This window comes from Leucoraja erinacea, chromosome 19 (genome assembly GCF_028641065.1).
Source record: "Leucoraja erinacea ecotype New England chromosome 19, Leri_hhj_1, whole genome shotgun sequence".
NCBI lineage: Eukaryota > Metazoa > Chordata > Chondrichthyes > Rajiformes > Rajidae > Leucoraja > Leucoraja erinaceus.
Genome location: NC_073395.1, coordinates 18876653 through 18892024, shown reverse-complemented (window position 1 = coordinate 18892024; position 15372 = coordinate 18876653). Strand labels below are relative to the sequence as shown.

Below are 15372 nucleotides of genomic sequence, written 5' to 3'. Positions count from 1 at the left end.
CATTCTGGCGAATCACTTCTGCACCCTTTCCAACTAGTTTAGTATTTAGTTTAGTCTGGTTCAGTTTAGTTTAGTCTGGTTCAGTTTAGTTTAGTCTGGTTCAGTTTAGTTTAGTCTGGTTCAGTTTAGTTTAGCCTGGTTCAGTTTAGTTTAGTCTGGTTCAGTTTAGTTTAGTCTGGTTCAGTTTAGTTTAGTTTGGTTCAGTTTAGTTTAGTTTAGTTTAGTTGAGTTTAGTTTAGTTTATTATTGTCACGTGTACCAAGGTAGTCAGAATCTTTTTTGGTGCGTGCTATCTAGTCAGTGGAACGACTGTATATGATTACAATCAAGTCATCCACAATGTCCAGATACGGGATGAGGGTAATCATGTTTAGTGCAAGATAAAGTCCGATTAAAGACAGCCCAATCGTTTCCAATGAGCGAGATGGCCGGTCAGGATTGCTCTCTGGTTCGTGATGGGACGGTTCTGTTGCCCGATAACAGCTGGGAAGAAACTGTCCCTGACTCTGGGGGTGCCCTTGTGTGGACCACGCTTAATCAGCTAGGTGCCCTTATCGCATAAATAGTTGACTGCATAGTTAATCATTTCATTTCCATCGCCGTTTAATTACGTATCCCACATCAATCACTCGTTCCCAGTCATTTAATTGTAAATTCTGTTTCCTGCCTCTCTCAGAATTTTTTTTAATGATTCATTTATGCGTTCTACTCTTGCCCGATGCCACAGATTGTTGCCCATGTTTAAGGAAGGTCGCTCTTCACTTTGTTGCTGTCAAGTCAAAGGGCAGTCGTGGGCAGCGAGTGTGGCAACCGTTTAATGAATAATCCTCGTGTTTACCTTGGAGTTTCATTTACACAGGAGGTTGTGATCGGACCCCTGCACAAGGATATGTGTAGAATGTTTGTGGGAACGGTTCGCCTGTAAAAGATCCACATCCACAATCTCTCTATTCAAGAGTAGGATTTACAATCACGGAAACTCGGCAATCGTAAGTGTATTGTTTAAGAAGGAACTGCAGAAGCTGGAAAAGCGAAGGTACACAAAAATGCTGGAGAAACTCAGCGGGTGCAGCAGCATCTATGGAGCGAAGGAAATAGGCACCGTTTCGGTCCGAAACGTTGCCTATTTCCTTCGCTCCATAGATGCTGCTGCACCCGCTGAGATTCTCCAGCATTTTTGTGTACAATCGTAAGTATATGTTTGTTAAACGTGTTCATTGTTTTTTTTGTGTAGAAAGGAATGCAGATGCTGGTTTGTAGACACTAAGTGCCGGAGTACCTCCGCGGGTCAGGCTGTATCTCTGGCGAAAAAAGGATAGGTGACATTTCGGGTGGGGACCCGTTTTCAGACTCGACATGAAGAAGGGTCCCGACCCGAAACGTCACCGTCTTTTTTTTATTCTCCACAGATGCTGCCTGGCCGGCTGAGTTACTCCAGCAGTCTGTGTCTATCATTGGCGTTTGCCAGGCTGTTTATGCAAGGCTGATCATTGTTTCCTGATGTTGGGAAGAGTTAACCACTAGACCAAGGATTGTTGTAGGACTTTTGGAAAGGAGCAGCAGGGTGGTGAATTACTGGGACAGTGACTCAGACCCACACACTAATGGTCATGAGTTGTCAATAATGCCCTGGGATATGGCGGACTGCTGTGATCTCCCCATCGAAAAAGAGGTCCTGGGCGTGGAGGGAGTGCAGCAATGGTTCACCCCATCCACTCCTGGGGTGAAGGTGGTATATAGAATGGTAATATGGCAATTTAATACTCTAGACTGTTGGCTCTTTAGACTTTAGAGATGCAGCATTGAAACAGGCCCTTCGGCCCATGAAGTTCATACACTAACACTGTCCTACCTGCTACGAACAATTTACAAATTTTACCAAAGCCAATTAACCAACAAACCTGGGTAGGAAGGAACTGCAGATGCTGGTTTATACCGAAGAGAGATACAAAACTTAGTGGGTCAGGCAACATCTTTAGAGAAAAGGAACAACAGACGTTTTATGTCGAAGGGAATATTCGTCCAACCTACAAACCTGTACGTCTTTGGAGTGTGTACGGAAACCGGAGCACCCAGAGAAAACCCACGCGGGCACAAGGAGAACTTACAATCTCCGTACAGACAGCATCCGTCGTCAGGATCGAACCCAGGTCTCTGGCACTGTAAGACAGCAACTCTACCACTGCGCCACCCTAAATCTCGATCTACCTCTGTGGAGCAAAACGCAAAGTGTTGGAGGAACTCAGCGGGTCAGGCAGCATCTGTGGAGGGATCGGATAGTTGATGTTTCCTGTACCTCTGTGGAGGCTGAGATTCACCTGTCATTGGCGGTGGACATGCAGTCTGACAGCACGGAGGCGTCCAGAAGTAGAAAGACCTCGTTGGTAAATGAGCCACCCATCCTCCGTCACCCAGCCTCCCCACGCCCACACACTCCACCGGCTAAAGGTCCCGCTTCACCAACCGACAGCCAGAACATAATTGGCTGAGAACCTCAACTCATTCAATTACCACTATCTCCCCTTATCTTTATGTTCTTGCTGCTAACCAGAGATTCGGCCAAATGTTGTTAAAAGGCACCAATCAGTAAGGCAATTAGATAATTATTGAGTCGCACGGCACAAGGGCAGTGTGACGGGCTTGGGTGGCACGGTGGCACAGCGATAGCGCCACCAGAGACCCAGGTCTGATTCTGATCTCGGGTGTTGTCTGTGCGGAGTTTATACGGTCTCCCTGTGACCGCGTGGGTTTTCTCTTGGTGCTCCGGTTTCCTTCCACATTCCAAAGAAGTGCAGGTTTGTAGGGTAATTGGTTTCTGTAAATTGCCCCTAATGTGTGGGGTATAAGACTGGGATAACAGAACTGGTGTAAGCGCGATCATTGGTCGGTGCAGGCCTATTGAGCCAAAGGGCCTGTTTCCATGCTGTATTTCTAAACTAAACTAAACTCAAAAACAGGTTCATCGGCCCAATTCATCCCTTGCCGACCAAGATGCCCCATCCCATTTGCCCACGCTTGGCCTATTTCCTTCTGAACCTTTCCTGTCCATGTACCTGTCCAAGTGTCTTGTAAATGTTGTTATTGTATCTGCCTCAACTACCTTCCTCTGGCAGCAAATTCCATATAACCCAGAAAGATTTGCCGCTCAGGTTCATATTAAATCATTCCCTTCTTACCTTAAATCATCTGATTCTTGATTCCACTATTGTGGATAAAAGATTCAGTGCACAATTATTCCCTTCATGGTTTTATGCACCTCTGTAAGATCACCCCTCAGTCTCATGAGCCCCAAGGAATAGTGTTCTAGTCTGCCCAACCTCTCCCTGAAGTTCAGCTCCTCGAATCCTGGCAACATCCTCATAAATCTTCTCTGTACCCCCGCCCCCTGTAAATTCCCCCTAGTGTGTAGGGAGGGGATGATAAAATGGAATAACGTTGAACTAGTGTGAAAGTGGAGTTTTTATCTGTTGTATCTGTGAATCTATTCCACATACCCACGGCAGGATTAGATAATGCTCCTGGCGTTGCTATACACCCATATACCGCACAGAGGCAAGACAATAACACTCATCACCGTTATCATAAAAGAGAAGCCACTTAACAAGGGGACAAGATTAGATTGTCTGCTGGGCCACTGATAAAGGGGCCCCATGGGCACGGCACACAGTGTCTGTGGCACAGATAGGCAAGGTCTGTGTACAGCCTGGTAGGGGACCATGAGGCGAGGGCAAAACCAGATTTGTTTCAAGGTTTCAAGGTAGTTTATTGTCACGTGTAGCAGTTCGGGTACAGGGACATTTGAGTTTCTTGCTCTGTAACAAGAAAGGAAGGAAGGAAGAAAAAAATGGAGGAAAGAAAGAAGGAAGTAAAGATTAAAAGAAAGAAAGAAGAAAAGAAAAAAATCAAGGAAGAAAGAAGGAAGGAAAGAAGAAACAAAGAGAAAAAGAAAGGGGAAAACTAGAAAGAATGAATGAATGAATGTATGATTGAATGAATGATGCAGCTGGAAGAGCCACTGCCTCACCACACTAGAGTCCCAAGTCAACCCTGATTACGTTTGCTGTCTGTGTGGGGTTTGCATGCTCTCTCTGTGACCGCGTGGGTTTCCTCCTGGTGCTCCAGTTTCCTCGCACATCCTAAAGACACGTGGCTTTGTAGGTTGACTGAAAACCGACCCTGGTGTGGGCGTTAATGGAATAAGAATCATAGGCCAGGAAGTTGATGGGAACGTGTTGCTATTTTACAAGTCTAAGTTCCACGACCTATTGTGCTTGCAAAGATCTATCTCAATCTGTGGAGGGCGGTTGTCCACACCCGAAGCCTCACAAGCGCTGATCGATGGACAATGATGGCTGGTAAGGCACCGGTAACATTGGCCAGAGCACCAGGTGGATGCATTACCCTCCAGCCCTGCAGTCAGACCCCAGACAATGGTTGGTTTTCAAAGCACATGAGAAACGTAATGTCATAGAGACATAGAGCCATACAGCACGGAAACAGGCTCTTCAGCCCAACTCGCCCATGCCGAACAAGTTGTCTCACTGACCTGGCCCATTTGTCTGTGTTTGGCCCACATTCCTCCAAACATTTCCCTGTCCACGATGCTCACCCTCCTGTACCTTCTGCCCGATGGTAGCAGCGAGATGAGAGCGAGTCTGGGGTGGGGTGGGTCTTTGATGATATTAGCTGCAAGTCGAGAGTGGAAAGTCGTGAGAGTTTAATTATAATATGCACCGGGAATGGATCAATGCCATTCTTACTTGCTGCAGCTTAGCCGGACAATAAATGCATCAACACAAATATTCACAAATTCAATAAATCATCAATAAGTTCAGTTTAGTTTATTGTCACGTGTGAAAAGTGAAAAGCGTTGCGTTGCGTGCAATCCCGTCTGCAGAAAGACTATACGTGCCTACAATGTATTGCAATGTACAATGTAACATTACATTACAATGTAAAGCAGCATGTCCTATTGCAGAGGAGGAGTGGGAGTTGAACTGATGTTGTTCCCACATGGGGCCCATCCCAGCTGCACCTAACATCAGCTGCACACATAAACGTCAGTATGGGCATAAGACAAACAGGAGAAACACAGTCTGAAGAAGGGTCCCAACCCGAAACGTCACCTATCCATGTTCTCCAGAGATGCCGCCTGACCCGCTGAGTTACTCCAGCACTTTTGTGTCAATCTTTGGTATAAACCAGCATCTGCAGTTCCTTGTACTCAAACACGTTGTGAAGTTCTCCGCCAAAGCCACTTGGACCTCCACTCATTCTGCCCTGTGCTCAGTGTTTCATTCCAACCGGACCACAAACAGAGCAATGAGCGTTTGCTTGGTGTTAATACCACGGACTCTGCAGTCTGAGGAAGGGTTTCGGCCCGAAACGTCGCCTATTTCCTTCGCTCCATAGATGCTGCTGCACCCGCTGAGTTTCTCCAGCAATTTTGTGTACCTCCGCATTCTCTATGCGGAGGTCTATCTGCTCTCTGTCCTCACACTGCCTTGGAGAGCATTACATGTAAAGTTCATCCATTCATAAGACATAGGAGCTGTTTAACCCATCGTGTCTACTCCACCTTTCATCCATGGTTGATCTATCTTTCTCACTCAACCCCATTCTCCTGTTTTCGCCCTGTAAACATTGACACCCGTACAAATCTAGAAACGGATATTCTCTGCTTTAGAAACACCATATGACGGCCTCCACAGCCGTCTGTGGCAACGAATCCCACAGATTCACCACCCTCTGGCTAAAGAAACTTCTCATCTTTCTAATGGCACGTTTTTTTTAATTCTCAGGCTGTACCCTCTGATCCTAGGCTCTCCCACTAGTGGAAACATCCTCTCCATATGCCTGTGTAGAAAGGAACTGCAGATACTAATTTATATCAAAGATAGACAAAACATGCTGGAGAAACTCAGTGGATCAGGCGACAACTCTGGAGAAAAGGAATATGTGACGTTTCGGCTCAAGACCCTTTTTCAAACTTCAAACTTTAGAATCTGAAGACGGGTCTTGACCCGAAACGTCACCCATTCCTTTTCTCCAGAGATGTTGTCCAACCCGCTGAGTTGCTCCAACGTTTCATGTCTATCTCTCAGCAACCGCTCTATCCAAGCCTTTCACTTTCCGATAAGATTCAATGAGATCCTTCCTCTGACTTCTAAACTCCAGTGAGTAGAGAGGCCCAGTGCCATCAAACACTGCTTGTGCATAGAGCAGCCGGTGAACTCCCCGGTAACGTGCCGGTGTATTTTGTCTTGCAGAGCAGCTGCCGCCGCCGGTGTGTGAGGTTCGGATGAAGTAGTGGTGACGGCCTGACGTGAACATGCTGGGGCACGGACAGTTCACGCCGGCAGAAGGCTTCTGCCTCTCAGACTCGTCCTTCTTTGGTAAGGTCCTAATGAGGAGATGGACATTTGTGTCTCTTCCGCACCCTGTGGAGGCAAGGTGCTGTAGAAGCAGAGTTACTGTCTCACAGCGCCAGAGATCTGGGTTCGATCCTGACTACGGGTCAGGCTGCCAATGTGAAATTTGCACGTGGGTTTTCTCCGGGTGCTTCAGTTTCTTCCCACACTCCAAACAGGAGCAGGTTTGTAGTTTAATTGACGTCAGTAAAAATAATAAATTGTCCCTAGTGTGCAGGGTAGTGCTAATGTACGGGATGATCACTTGTCGGCGTGGACTCGGTGGACCCAGGGGTTAGTTTCTATGCTGTAACGCGAAACTAATCTGAAGCAAACTAAAGTTGTACAGCACGGAGACATGTCCTTTGGCCCAACTCATCAAAGTGCCCCATCTACACTAGTCCCATTTACCCTCATTTGGCCCTTATCCCTCAAAACCTTTCCTATCCATGTACCTAAGCAAATATGTTGTTGTTGTACCTGCCTCAACTATCACCTCTGGCAGCTTGTTACATATACCCACCACTCTCTGAATGAAAATGTTACCCTATTATATTTTACACCCGCACCCTAAACCTATGTCCTTTGGTCATTGATTCTCTTACTGTAGGTAAAAGACTCGATCTATCCCTCTCGTGCTCCAAGGAATAAAGATCTATCCTGCTCAACCTCTTCCTCAAGTCCTAGCAACATGCTCGTAAATCTTCTCTGCACCCTTTCCAGCTTAACAACATCTTTCCTATAACAGGGTGATCGAATTTGAACACAATTCTCTAAATGTGGCCTCAACCAATGTCTTGTCCAACTGTAACATGATCTCCTAATTTTATACTCAGTGTCAAAGACAGACACAAAAATGCTGGAGTAACTCAGTGGGTCAGGCAGCATCTCTGGAGAAAAGGAACAGGCGATGATTCAGGGCAGATCCCTTCTTCGGACTGAAAGTAAAAGGGGTGGGTGGGGTGGGGATCTGGAGGTGGGAAAAGGCCAGAATAAAACAGGGCTGGCAACAGATGACCAAGGAAGGGTGAAGCCCACAATGGCCCATTGTTGGCCGGGGAAGAGGTGATAATGAAGAGATCCAGGGATGTGAACAGTGGAACTGGTAGGACGTCTAAGGTGGAGGAAGGAGGAGAGAGGGAAAGCAGGGGCTACTTGAAATGAGAGTAATCAACATTCATACCGCTGGGTTGTAGCTCAGGTGATATGAGGTGACCTCACTGACTCTGCACTCAGTACTCTGACTGATGAAGGCCAATGTGCTTAAAGCCTTCTTGACAAACCCTGTCAACCTGTGACGCCAGCGGTCAGGCAGGCTCTCACAACTTGCAGGAGAGTGAGGCATTCTCACAGTCTGACGTTCCCAGCTGCCTGATATCCTTCACCTCCGCACGGTGAGTTAATGAGTAAGCTCCAGTAACCTTTCTGCTCTGACCTAACCAAGTAATCAATCTGAGGAAGTCATTTCAAAAATACTTCAGCCGGGTAAAGATTTCTTTCCTGGTTCTCCTGCCGGCTGCTGGCGATGGAACCCTGACGGCAGCAAACGTGGGAGGTTCCGGGGGGGACTTTGTGCATTCAGGGAGCGGCCAGTATTGAAGACTGTGAGAGGTAGGAGCTGGCTAAAGGGCAAACTGCAGCAGGCAGCGTCTGGTGTAAAAACAGGGAGGTACGCAGAGCTGGAGGAACTAACTCAGCGGATCAGGCAGCATCTTCAGAGAGCGGGGATAGGTGACGCTTCGGGCTGGTGTCCCTTCTTCAGACCTTCCCACCTTGTAAATAAGACACAAAAGCGAGGGCCTGTACTCACGTACGTTTAGAAGAATGAGGGAGGGGGGGGGGGGGGGGGGGGGGGGGGGGGGGGGCTCATTGAAACATACAGAATAGTGAAAGTCTTGGATAGAGTGGATGTGGAGAGGATGTTTTCACTACTGGGAGAGTGTAGGACAAGAGGTCATAACCTCAGAATTAAAGGATGTTCTTTTAGGAAGGAGATGAGGAGAAATGTATTTAGTCAAGAGGCTAGTGAATTTGTGGAATTATTTGCCACAGAAGGTTGTGGGGGCCGTCAATAGATATTTTTTAAGGCAGAGATAGATAGATTATTGATTAATGCATGTCAGAGGTTATGGGGAGAAGGCAGGAGAATGGGGTTAGGAGGGGGAGATAGATCAGTCATGATTGAATGGCAGAGGAGACTTGATGGGCCGAATGGCCTAACTCTACTATTCCTTATGACCTTAAATTGCTGTAGAAACTCGGCAGGTCAGGCAGAATCTCTGGAGAACGGGGATATGTGACATTTTGGGTCGGAGCCCTTCTTCAGATTGACTATGGGGAGGGGGATGGGGGAAAAAAGCAGGAAGAGAGGAGAGGCAGGACAAAGCCTGGCGTGTGACGGTTGAATGTAGCGTAAGGTTAACTGCCCGCATGGTTAGTACACCCTTTATAACGGGGAATGCATCATTAACTTGCATGGTTTCAGATTGTTTTTGACTGGCAGGTAAATCTATTTATACAGTTCTATTTCTAATTGAGCTGCGTTTATTATTCAATGGCCGTCTCCTGGTAAGATCACACTTGGAGCACTGTGTCACTCAGCTACAGGATAGATGTCTGTAAGATAGAAAGGGTGCAGAAGAGATTCACCATGATGTTACCTGGGCTTGCGGGCTTGAGCAATAGGGAGAGGTTGGATAGGCTGGAATGTTTTTCCTTGGAGTATAGGAAGTTGAGGGGTAACCTTATTGAGGTGTACAAGACCATGAGGGGCATGGATAACGTGAATGCTCACAGTATTGCTCCCTGGGTAGAGGATTCTAAAACTAGAGGTAACAGGGCTAAGGTCAGAGGGGAGAGATTTAAGAGGGCAACTTTTTTTACTAAGAGGGTAGTCTGTACCTGGAATGAGAGGAAGCTATAGGAACAGATATAATTATGGTTTGTAAAATACATTTACACAGATATGGGTTTAGGTAAGGTTTTGGATATGGATCAAAGGAAGCTAGCCCAGTCTGGCAACTTAGTTGGCATGGACAAGGTGGGATGAAGGTGCTGTTTCTGTGCTGAACTCTCTGTGACTTTAATTACTGTATAATGATAAACCCAAAGCAGTGGAAGATTGTCCTAGGTTTAAAGATAACAGCTGTTGAAATCAAAGACAGACACAAAAAGCTGGAGTCTAAAGAAGGATCTCAACTCAAAACGTCACCAATTCCTTCTCCAGAGATGCTGTCTGACCCACCGAGTTACTCCAGCTTTTTGTGTCTATATCTTTGGCTTAAATCAGCATCTGCAGTTCCCTTCCGACACAGCTGTTGAAACATTGTCAGCAGCCGCACCTGTTGAAACTCCAGTGGGTACAATCTTGTCCAAACTTTCCTACATTCATCAAGTAAACCTTTTCCAATGAATGTGCATTCTTCTCTTAACAAGGAGAAGGATGCGTGTAACCAGATGAGTGCAATCCCCTTGTACTACATACACTACATACAACCTGATGTAGTCTCACAATTACCCTGTCAAACTGCAGCAACTGATAGTGGCATTTAAGCGGCTTTTGAGTAGGCACATAGGCAATGCAAGGAATAGAGGGATATGGATCATGAGCAGGCAGATCAGGTTAACTTGGTATCATAGATAGACACTGTGCTGGAGTAGCTCAGCAGGTCAAACAGAATCTCTGGGGAATAAGGATGGGTGATGTTTCGGGTTGGGACCCTTCCTCAGATTGAAAGTAGGTGGTGCGGGGGGAGGGGTGAAGAGCTGAAGGAATCACAGAAGGGGGCAGTGAGAGAGGGTGTTGGAAAACTCCCATTGGAGAGAGGAAGATAACCTCTTCAAAGTAGGCACACCTTGAGGAGATTTCGCAGTGGAAAAAGCCAAAATGTAGAAACGAAGAACTGCAGATGCTGGTTGATAGCACAGACAGACGCAAAGTGTTGGAGTAACTTAGCAGATCAGGCAGCAGCATTTGCAGTTCTTTAGTTCCGCATCATAACTTGGTATTGTGTTTTGGACAAATATTGTGGGCAGAAGGGCCCGTTCCTGTCCTATAGTATGTGCTATGTTCTACATTCTTAAGCTCCCTACTTTGGTATTCAGATCCCCTGGCAACGAAGATAATATTTTGTTTGATTTCCTAATAATTCACTGAACCTGTATACGCTTTTGTGAACCGTGAACCTGTGCACATCTCCTTATGACACGGAGGATTTGTTGAAGCTGCTGAGTCTATGCCAGCTCAAACTGCAGCCTCACTCCCCCCCCGCTAATGCTCCCTTCAACCTGCCCTTCCCAAATTAGTCACACGGCAGTGAAACAGGCCCTTTAGCCAACTCATCCATATCGAACAAGGTGGCTTCCTGAGCTAGTCCCATTGGCATGAATTTGATTGTTTTTGCAGCAAAATGCTGCTATTTTGTCCTCTTTATTGCGTGTATTATTGTATCTATCAATATGTTGACCATTCATATGAACGAGGAATTTCATTGCACCCTGGTATATATTGCAATAAACTAAACAAAATCTCAATATCCCTCCAAACCTTTCCTTGGTTTGACCCATGGCCTTCTAAACCTTTCCAATCCATGTATCTGTCCAAATGTCTTTTAAATGTCATTATAATACCTGCCTCAATTACCTCCTCTGGCAGCTGATACCATATTACCCACCACCCTCTGTGTGGTAAAAGTTGCCTCTCAGGTTCCTATTAAATCTTGTCCCTCTCACCTTAAATCTCTGTCCTCCGGGTCTTGGAAGGACTGTTTACACTTGCCACTCACCACAGGCTTTTTTAAACCATTGGGATAGTGGAATGAAAGCAGAGAATACTGGAGGTTTTCATCGGGTTAGTGGCATCAACAGAGAAAGAAACAGAATGAACATTGGACGCCAATGGCCTGTTATCAGAACCACGGGGTGGATGATCAAATAAAAGGGCGTATCTTTAGAAAGGAGATCAGGAGGCATTCTTTTAGCCAGAGGGTGATGAATCTGTGGAATTTATTGCCACAGATGGCGGTGGAGGCCAAGTCATTGGGTTTTTAAAGCAGAGATTGACAGATTCTTGATCTGTAAGGGTGCGAAGTGTTATGGGGACATAGAAACATAGAAAATAGGTGCAGCAGGAGGCCATTCAGCCCTTCGAGCCAGCACCGCCATTCATTGTGATCATGGCTGATCGTGGCAGGGCAGGAGAATGGGAAAGATAGATTAGCTATGATGGAAATGTTGAAGACTAGAGAGCAGAACTTTAAGGTCAGAGGGAGGAAGTTTAAAGGAGATTTATGAGGCAAATGTTTTACACCAAGAACGGTGAGAACCGGGAATGTGCTGACAGGGGTGTTGGAAGCAGGTCCAATAGTAATGTTTACGAGGCTTTTAGACATTGTCAGACAACGAATTGATATATAGACCATGTACAGTCAGAAGGGAACAGGCTAAATTGTCAACAGGTTCACCACAGACATGGTGGGCTGAAGGGCCTGTTCCTGTGCTGTGCAGTTCTAGGTTCTATAATTGTCATCAAGCAACAGAATCGTCATGTCATCAGCTAGACCTTCCATCTACCTTATTGGAGACCTTTGAACCATCTTTAATCGGACTTCAATGTTATATCTTGTACTAAATGTAATACCCTTTCACCTTTATTGCGTACAGTTTTGGTCTCCTAATCTGAGGAAAGAAAAGACATTCTTGCCATAGAGGGAGTACAGAGAAGGTTCACCAGACTGATTCCTGGGATGTCAGGACTTTCATATGAAGAAAGACTGGATAGACTCGGTTTGTACTCGCTAGAATTTAGAAGATTGAGGGGGGATCTTATAGAAACTTACACAATTCTTAACGGGTTGGACAGGCTAGATGCAGAAAGATTGTTTCCGATGTTGGGGAAGTCCAGAACAAGGGGTCACAGTTTAAGGATAAGGGGGAAATCGTTTAGGACCGAGATGAGGAAAACATTTTTCACACAGAGAGTGTTGAATCTCTGGAATTCTCTGCCACAGAAGGTAGTTGAGGCCAGTTCGTTGGCTATATTTAAGAGGGAGTTAGATGTGGCCCTTGTGGCTAAAGGGATCAGGGGGTATGGAGAGAAGGCAGGTACAGGATACTGAGTTGGATGATCAGCCATGATCATATTGAATGGCGGTGCAGGCTTGAAGGGCCGAATGGCCTACTCCTGCACCTATTTTCTATGTTTATCTGTACACTATGGACGGCTTGATTATATCCACGTATGGTCTGCCCGCTGACAGGATAGGATAGCTTTCTCCTGTACCATGGTATGCATGACAATAATAAATTAAATCCACCTAAACTAAGCCTAACTATAACTAAACTAAACTAATACTAAACAGAGTTAAAGCTAAAACTAAAACTAAAATTACACTAAAATAAAATGAAGCTAAAACTAAACTGTGTGCGTGTTTCCTTTGTACAAAGATGTGATGTCCGACCAGCCCAGCCTGGTCCTGCAAGATCCAGATGTTCCAGCCTACACCCAGTACCCCAACACACCTCTGTCGTCGATGCAGCTGTGCGGAGCCGTCCCTCCGTATTACTCCAACGGCGGCTACCACGGGCAGTACTCCGAGGACTGGTACTGCCCACCCGTGTACGACGCGAAGACCTTGCCTTGCGACAGGACTTTCCCCAAAGACACGGAACAGTGCGAGGTCCCCCTGGCCAAGAAGTCGCGGCTGGGCTTGACTGCGGGGAAGATGAAAGGCGATGAGCTGTGTGTGGTGTGCGGCGACAAGGCCTCGGGGTATCACTACAACGCACTCACCTGCGAGGGGTGCAAAGGTAAGAGAGAGCACACGGAGGAGACAGGGCTGTGGGTGAAGGCGTTTGGGAGAAGCAGAGGATGCAGGTGACGAGGCATCGCTCCCTCAAACTCTGGAACATAGATCACAGAACATACAGCGCAGGAACGGGCAGCAGCACAGTGGCACAACGGTAGAGCTGCTGCCTCACAGCGCCAGGGACCCAGGTTCGATCCTGACTCCCGGTGCTGTCCGTACGGAGTTTGAACTTTCTTCCTGTGACTGCGTGGGTTTTCTCCCAGGTACTCTGGTTTCCTCCCACATTCCAAAGACTTGTGGGTTTGTAGGTTAATTGGCTTCAGTAAATTGTCCCTTGTGTGTAGGTTCGAACTAGTGTAGTATGATCGGCATGGACTCAGTGGGCTGAAGGGCCTGTTTCCATGCTTTAAAAAAAAGGAACAGGCCCTTCGACCCTCAATGTCTAACCCTAATGCCGAATATAATGGCAAGATAAATTAATCTCCCACACATAATCTATATTCTGCCATTTCATCGCACATGATTCTAAGAGTTCTTATCTGACCTCTTATCTGGACATAATACAAATCCTTCTATTCCCTGCCTTAACCATGTGCCTATGTAAAAACTTCTTAAATGCCATATCTATCATATCTGCCTTCACCACCACCCACGGCAGCAGGTTCCAGGCAACCATGCTGTATAACTCCACGACTCTATCACCTTCACTGGAGGTAAAATCCTCACTGGCCCATGGTCCATGGTAGGAGATTATCATGTGGTAATGTTCAAGGAGAAGGTGGAGATGCAGCAGTCCAGGAAGGGAATCCCAGGGTCTTGGTCTCAGCAGCAGAGGAAGGGGATGTTGGAGGGATCGAGTGGTCTATAGGTGAGGTGCCAGAGACAGGCCGGGTCAAGGGCACGATGAATCTCAAGACGCATAGAGATACAACATGGAAACAGGCACTTCGCCGACCAGCGATCACCCCATACACTAACACTATCCTACACATTAGGGACAATTTACTGAAGCCAATTAACCTGCAAGCCTGCGGGTCTTTGGAGTGCGAGAGGAAACCGGAGCACCCGGGGAAAACCCACGTGGTCACAGGGAGAACGTACAAACTCTGTATAGACAGCACCCGCAGCCAGGATCGAACCCAGGCCTCTGGCAGCAACTCCACCGCTGTGCAACCCCTAACACCACTATATAGATCTCACTCTTTCACTACAATTCCACTTATTTTCTAATCCTGGCTGTTTTAGCTCTTGACTGCGATTTTATAATAAACTTGATTAATGATTGCATTGATTAAAAAAAATATTCTCCTCCAAAGCTCAACAAAAGTGCCTGCTGCTGCTCCCCTCCCTCGCTCCCTGAAGCCCATGAGTATTGCCGTTGCTTGATTGTTCTGCTCACACTCGATGCTTGGTTGTGATAGCAAGGTAACTATCATTGGAGGGCATTTCCTTGACAAGGAGAAGATACCGTCTCTGTTAAATCAGATCCACTTAGCACAAGAGCAAATATGAATACCGACCCTCGATATACATTTTAAATATTCATCGTTCCCTTTAGACTTTAGAGATAAAGAGCAGAATCAGGCCCTTTGGCTCACCGAGTCCACGCCAACCAACGATCACCCCAAACATTAGCATTGGCCTACACACTTGGGACAATTTACAATTTTATTGAAGCAAATTAACCTACACATCTTTGGAGTGTGGGAGGATACCGGAGCACTCGGAGAAAATCCACGAGGTCACAACCACAGGATCAAACTCGGGTCTCTGGCGCTGTAAGGTAGCAACTCTACTGCTGTGCTACCATGCTGCCCTATTGTCTAAGCCCAGTCTATATCTCTCCAAATCGTTCCTATCTAGATGTCATTGAAATGCAATAGCACCTCTGAGAGAAAAGGTTGCCTCTGAGGTCCCTCAAATCTCTCACCTCTCACCTTAAGCCTGTACCCTCTGCTTTTCATCAGTTCATTAGTCATAGCAGCAGAAGTAGGCCATTTGGCCCATCAAGTCCGCTACACAATTCAATCATGGCTGATCTATCTTTCCCTCTCAACCCCTTCCTCCTGCCTTTTCCCCATAACATAGAAACATAGAAATAGGTGCAGGAGTAGGCCATTCGGCCCTTCGAGCCTGCACCGCCATTCAATATGATC

The 15372-nt window shown here is 46.5% G+C and overlaps 1 protein-coding gene across 3 annotated transcripts in view; it reads left to right on the top strand.

The window, feature by feature from the left end:
- The first annotated feature begins 585 nt into the window (after positions 1 to 585).
- nr1h4 (nuclear receptor subfamily 1, group H, member 4) overlaps positions 586 to 15372 on the top strand; it is a 38561-nt gene continuing 23774 nt past the window's right edge. The window contains exons 1-3 of one of the 3 annotated variants that reach the window (XM_055650512.1): positions 586 to 989; positions 6270 to 6395; positions 12855 to 13217. In XM_055650512.1, coding sequence (XP_055506487.1) covers positions 6332 to 6395; positions 12855 to 13217 — 427 coding nt within the window. In that variant the 5' untranslated portion in view covers positions 586 to 989; positions 6270 to 6331. Of the gene's footprint in view, positions 990 to 6269; positions 6396 to 7857; positions 8022 to 12854; positions 13218 to 15372 lie in introns of those variants that run through there. The other 2 variants (XM_055650511.1, XM_055650513.1) reach the window with 2 other exon arrangements.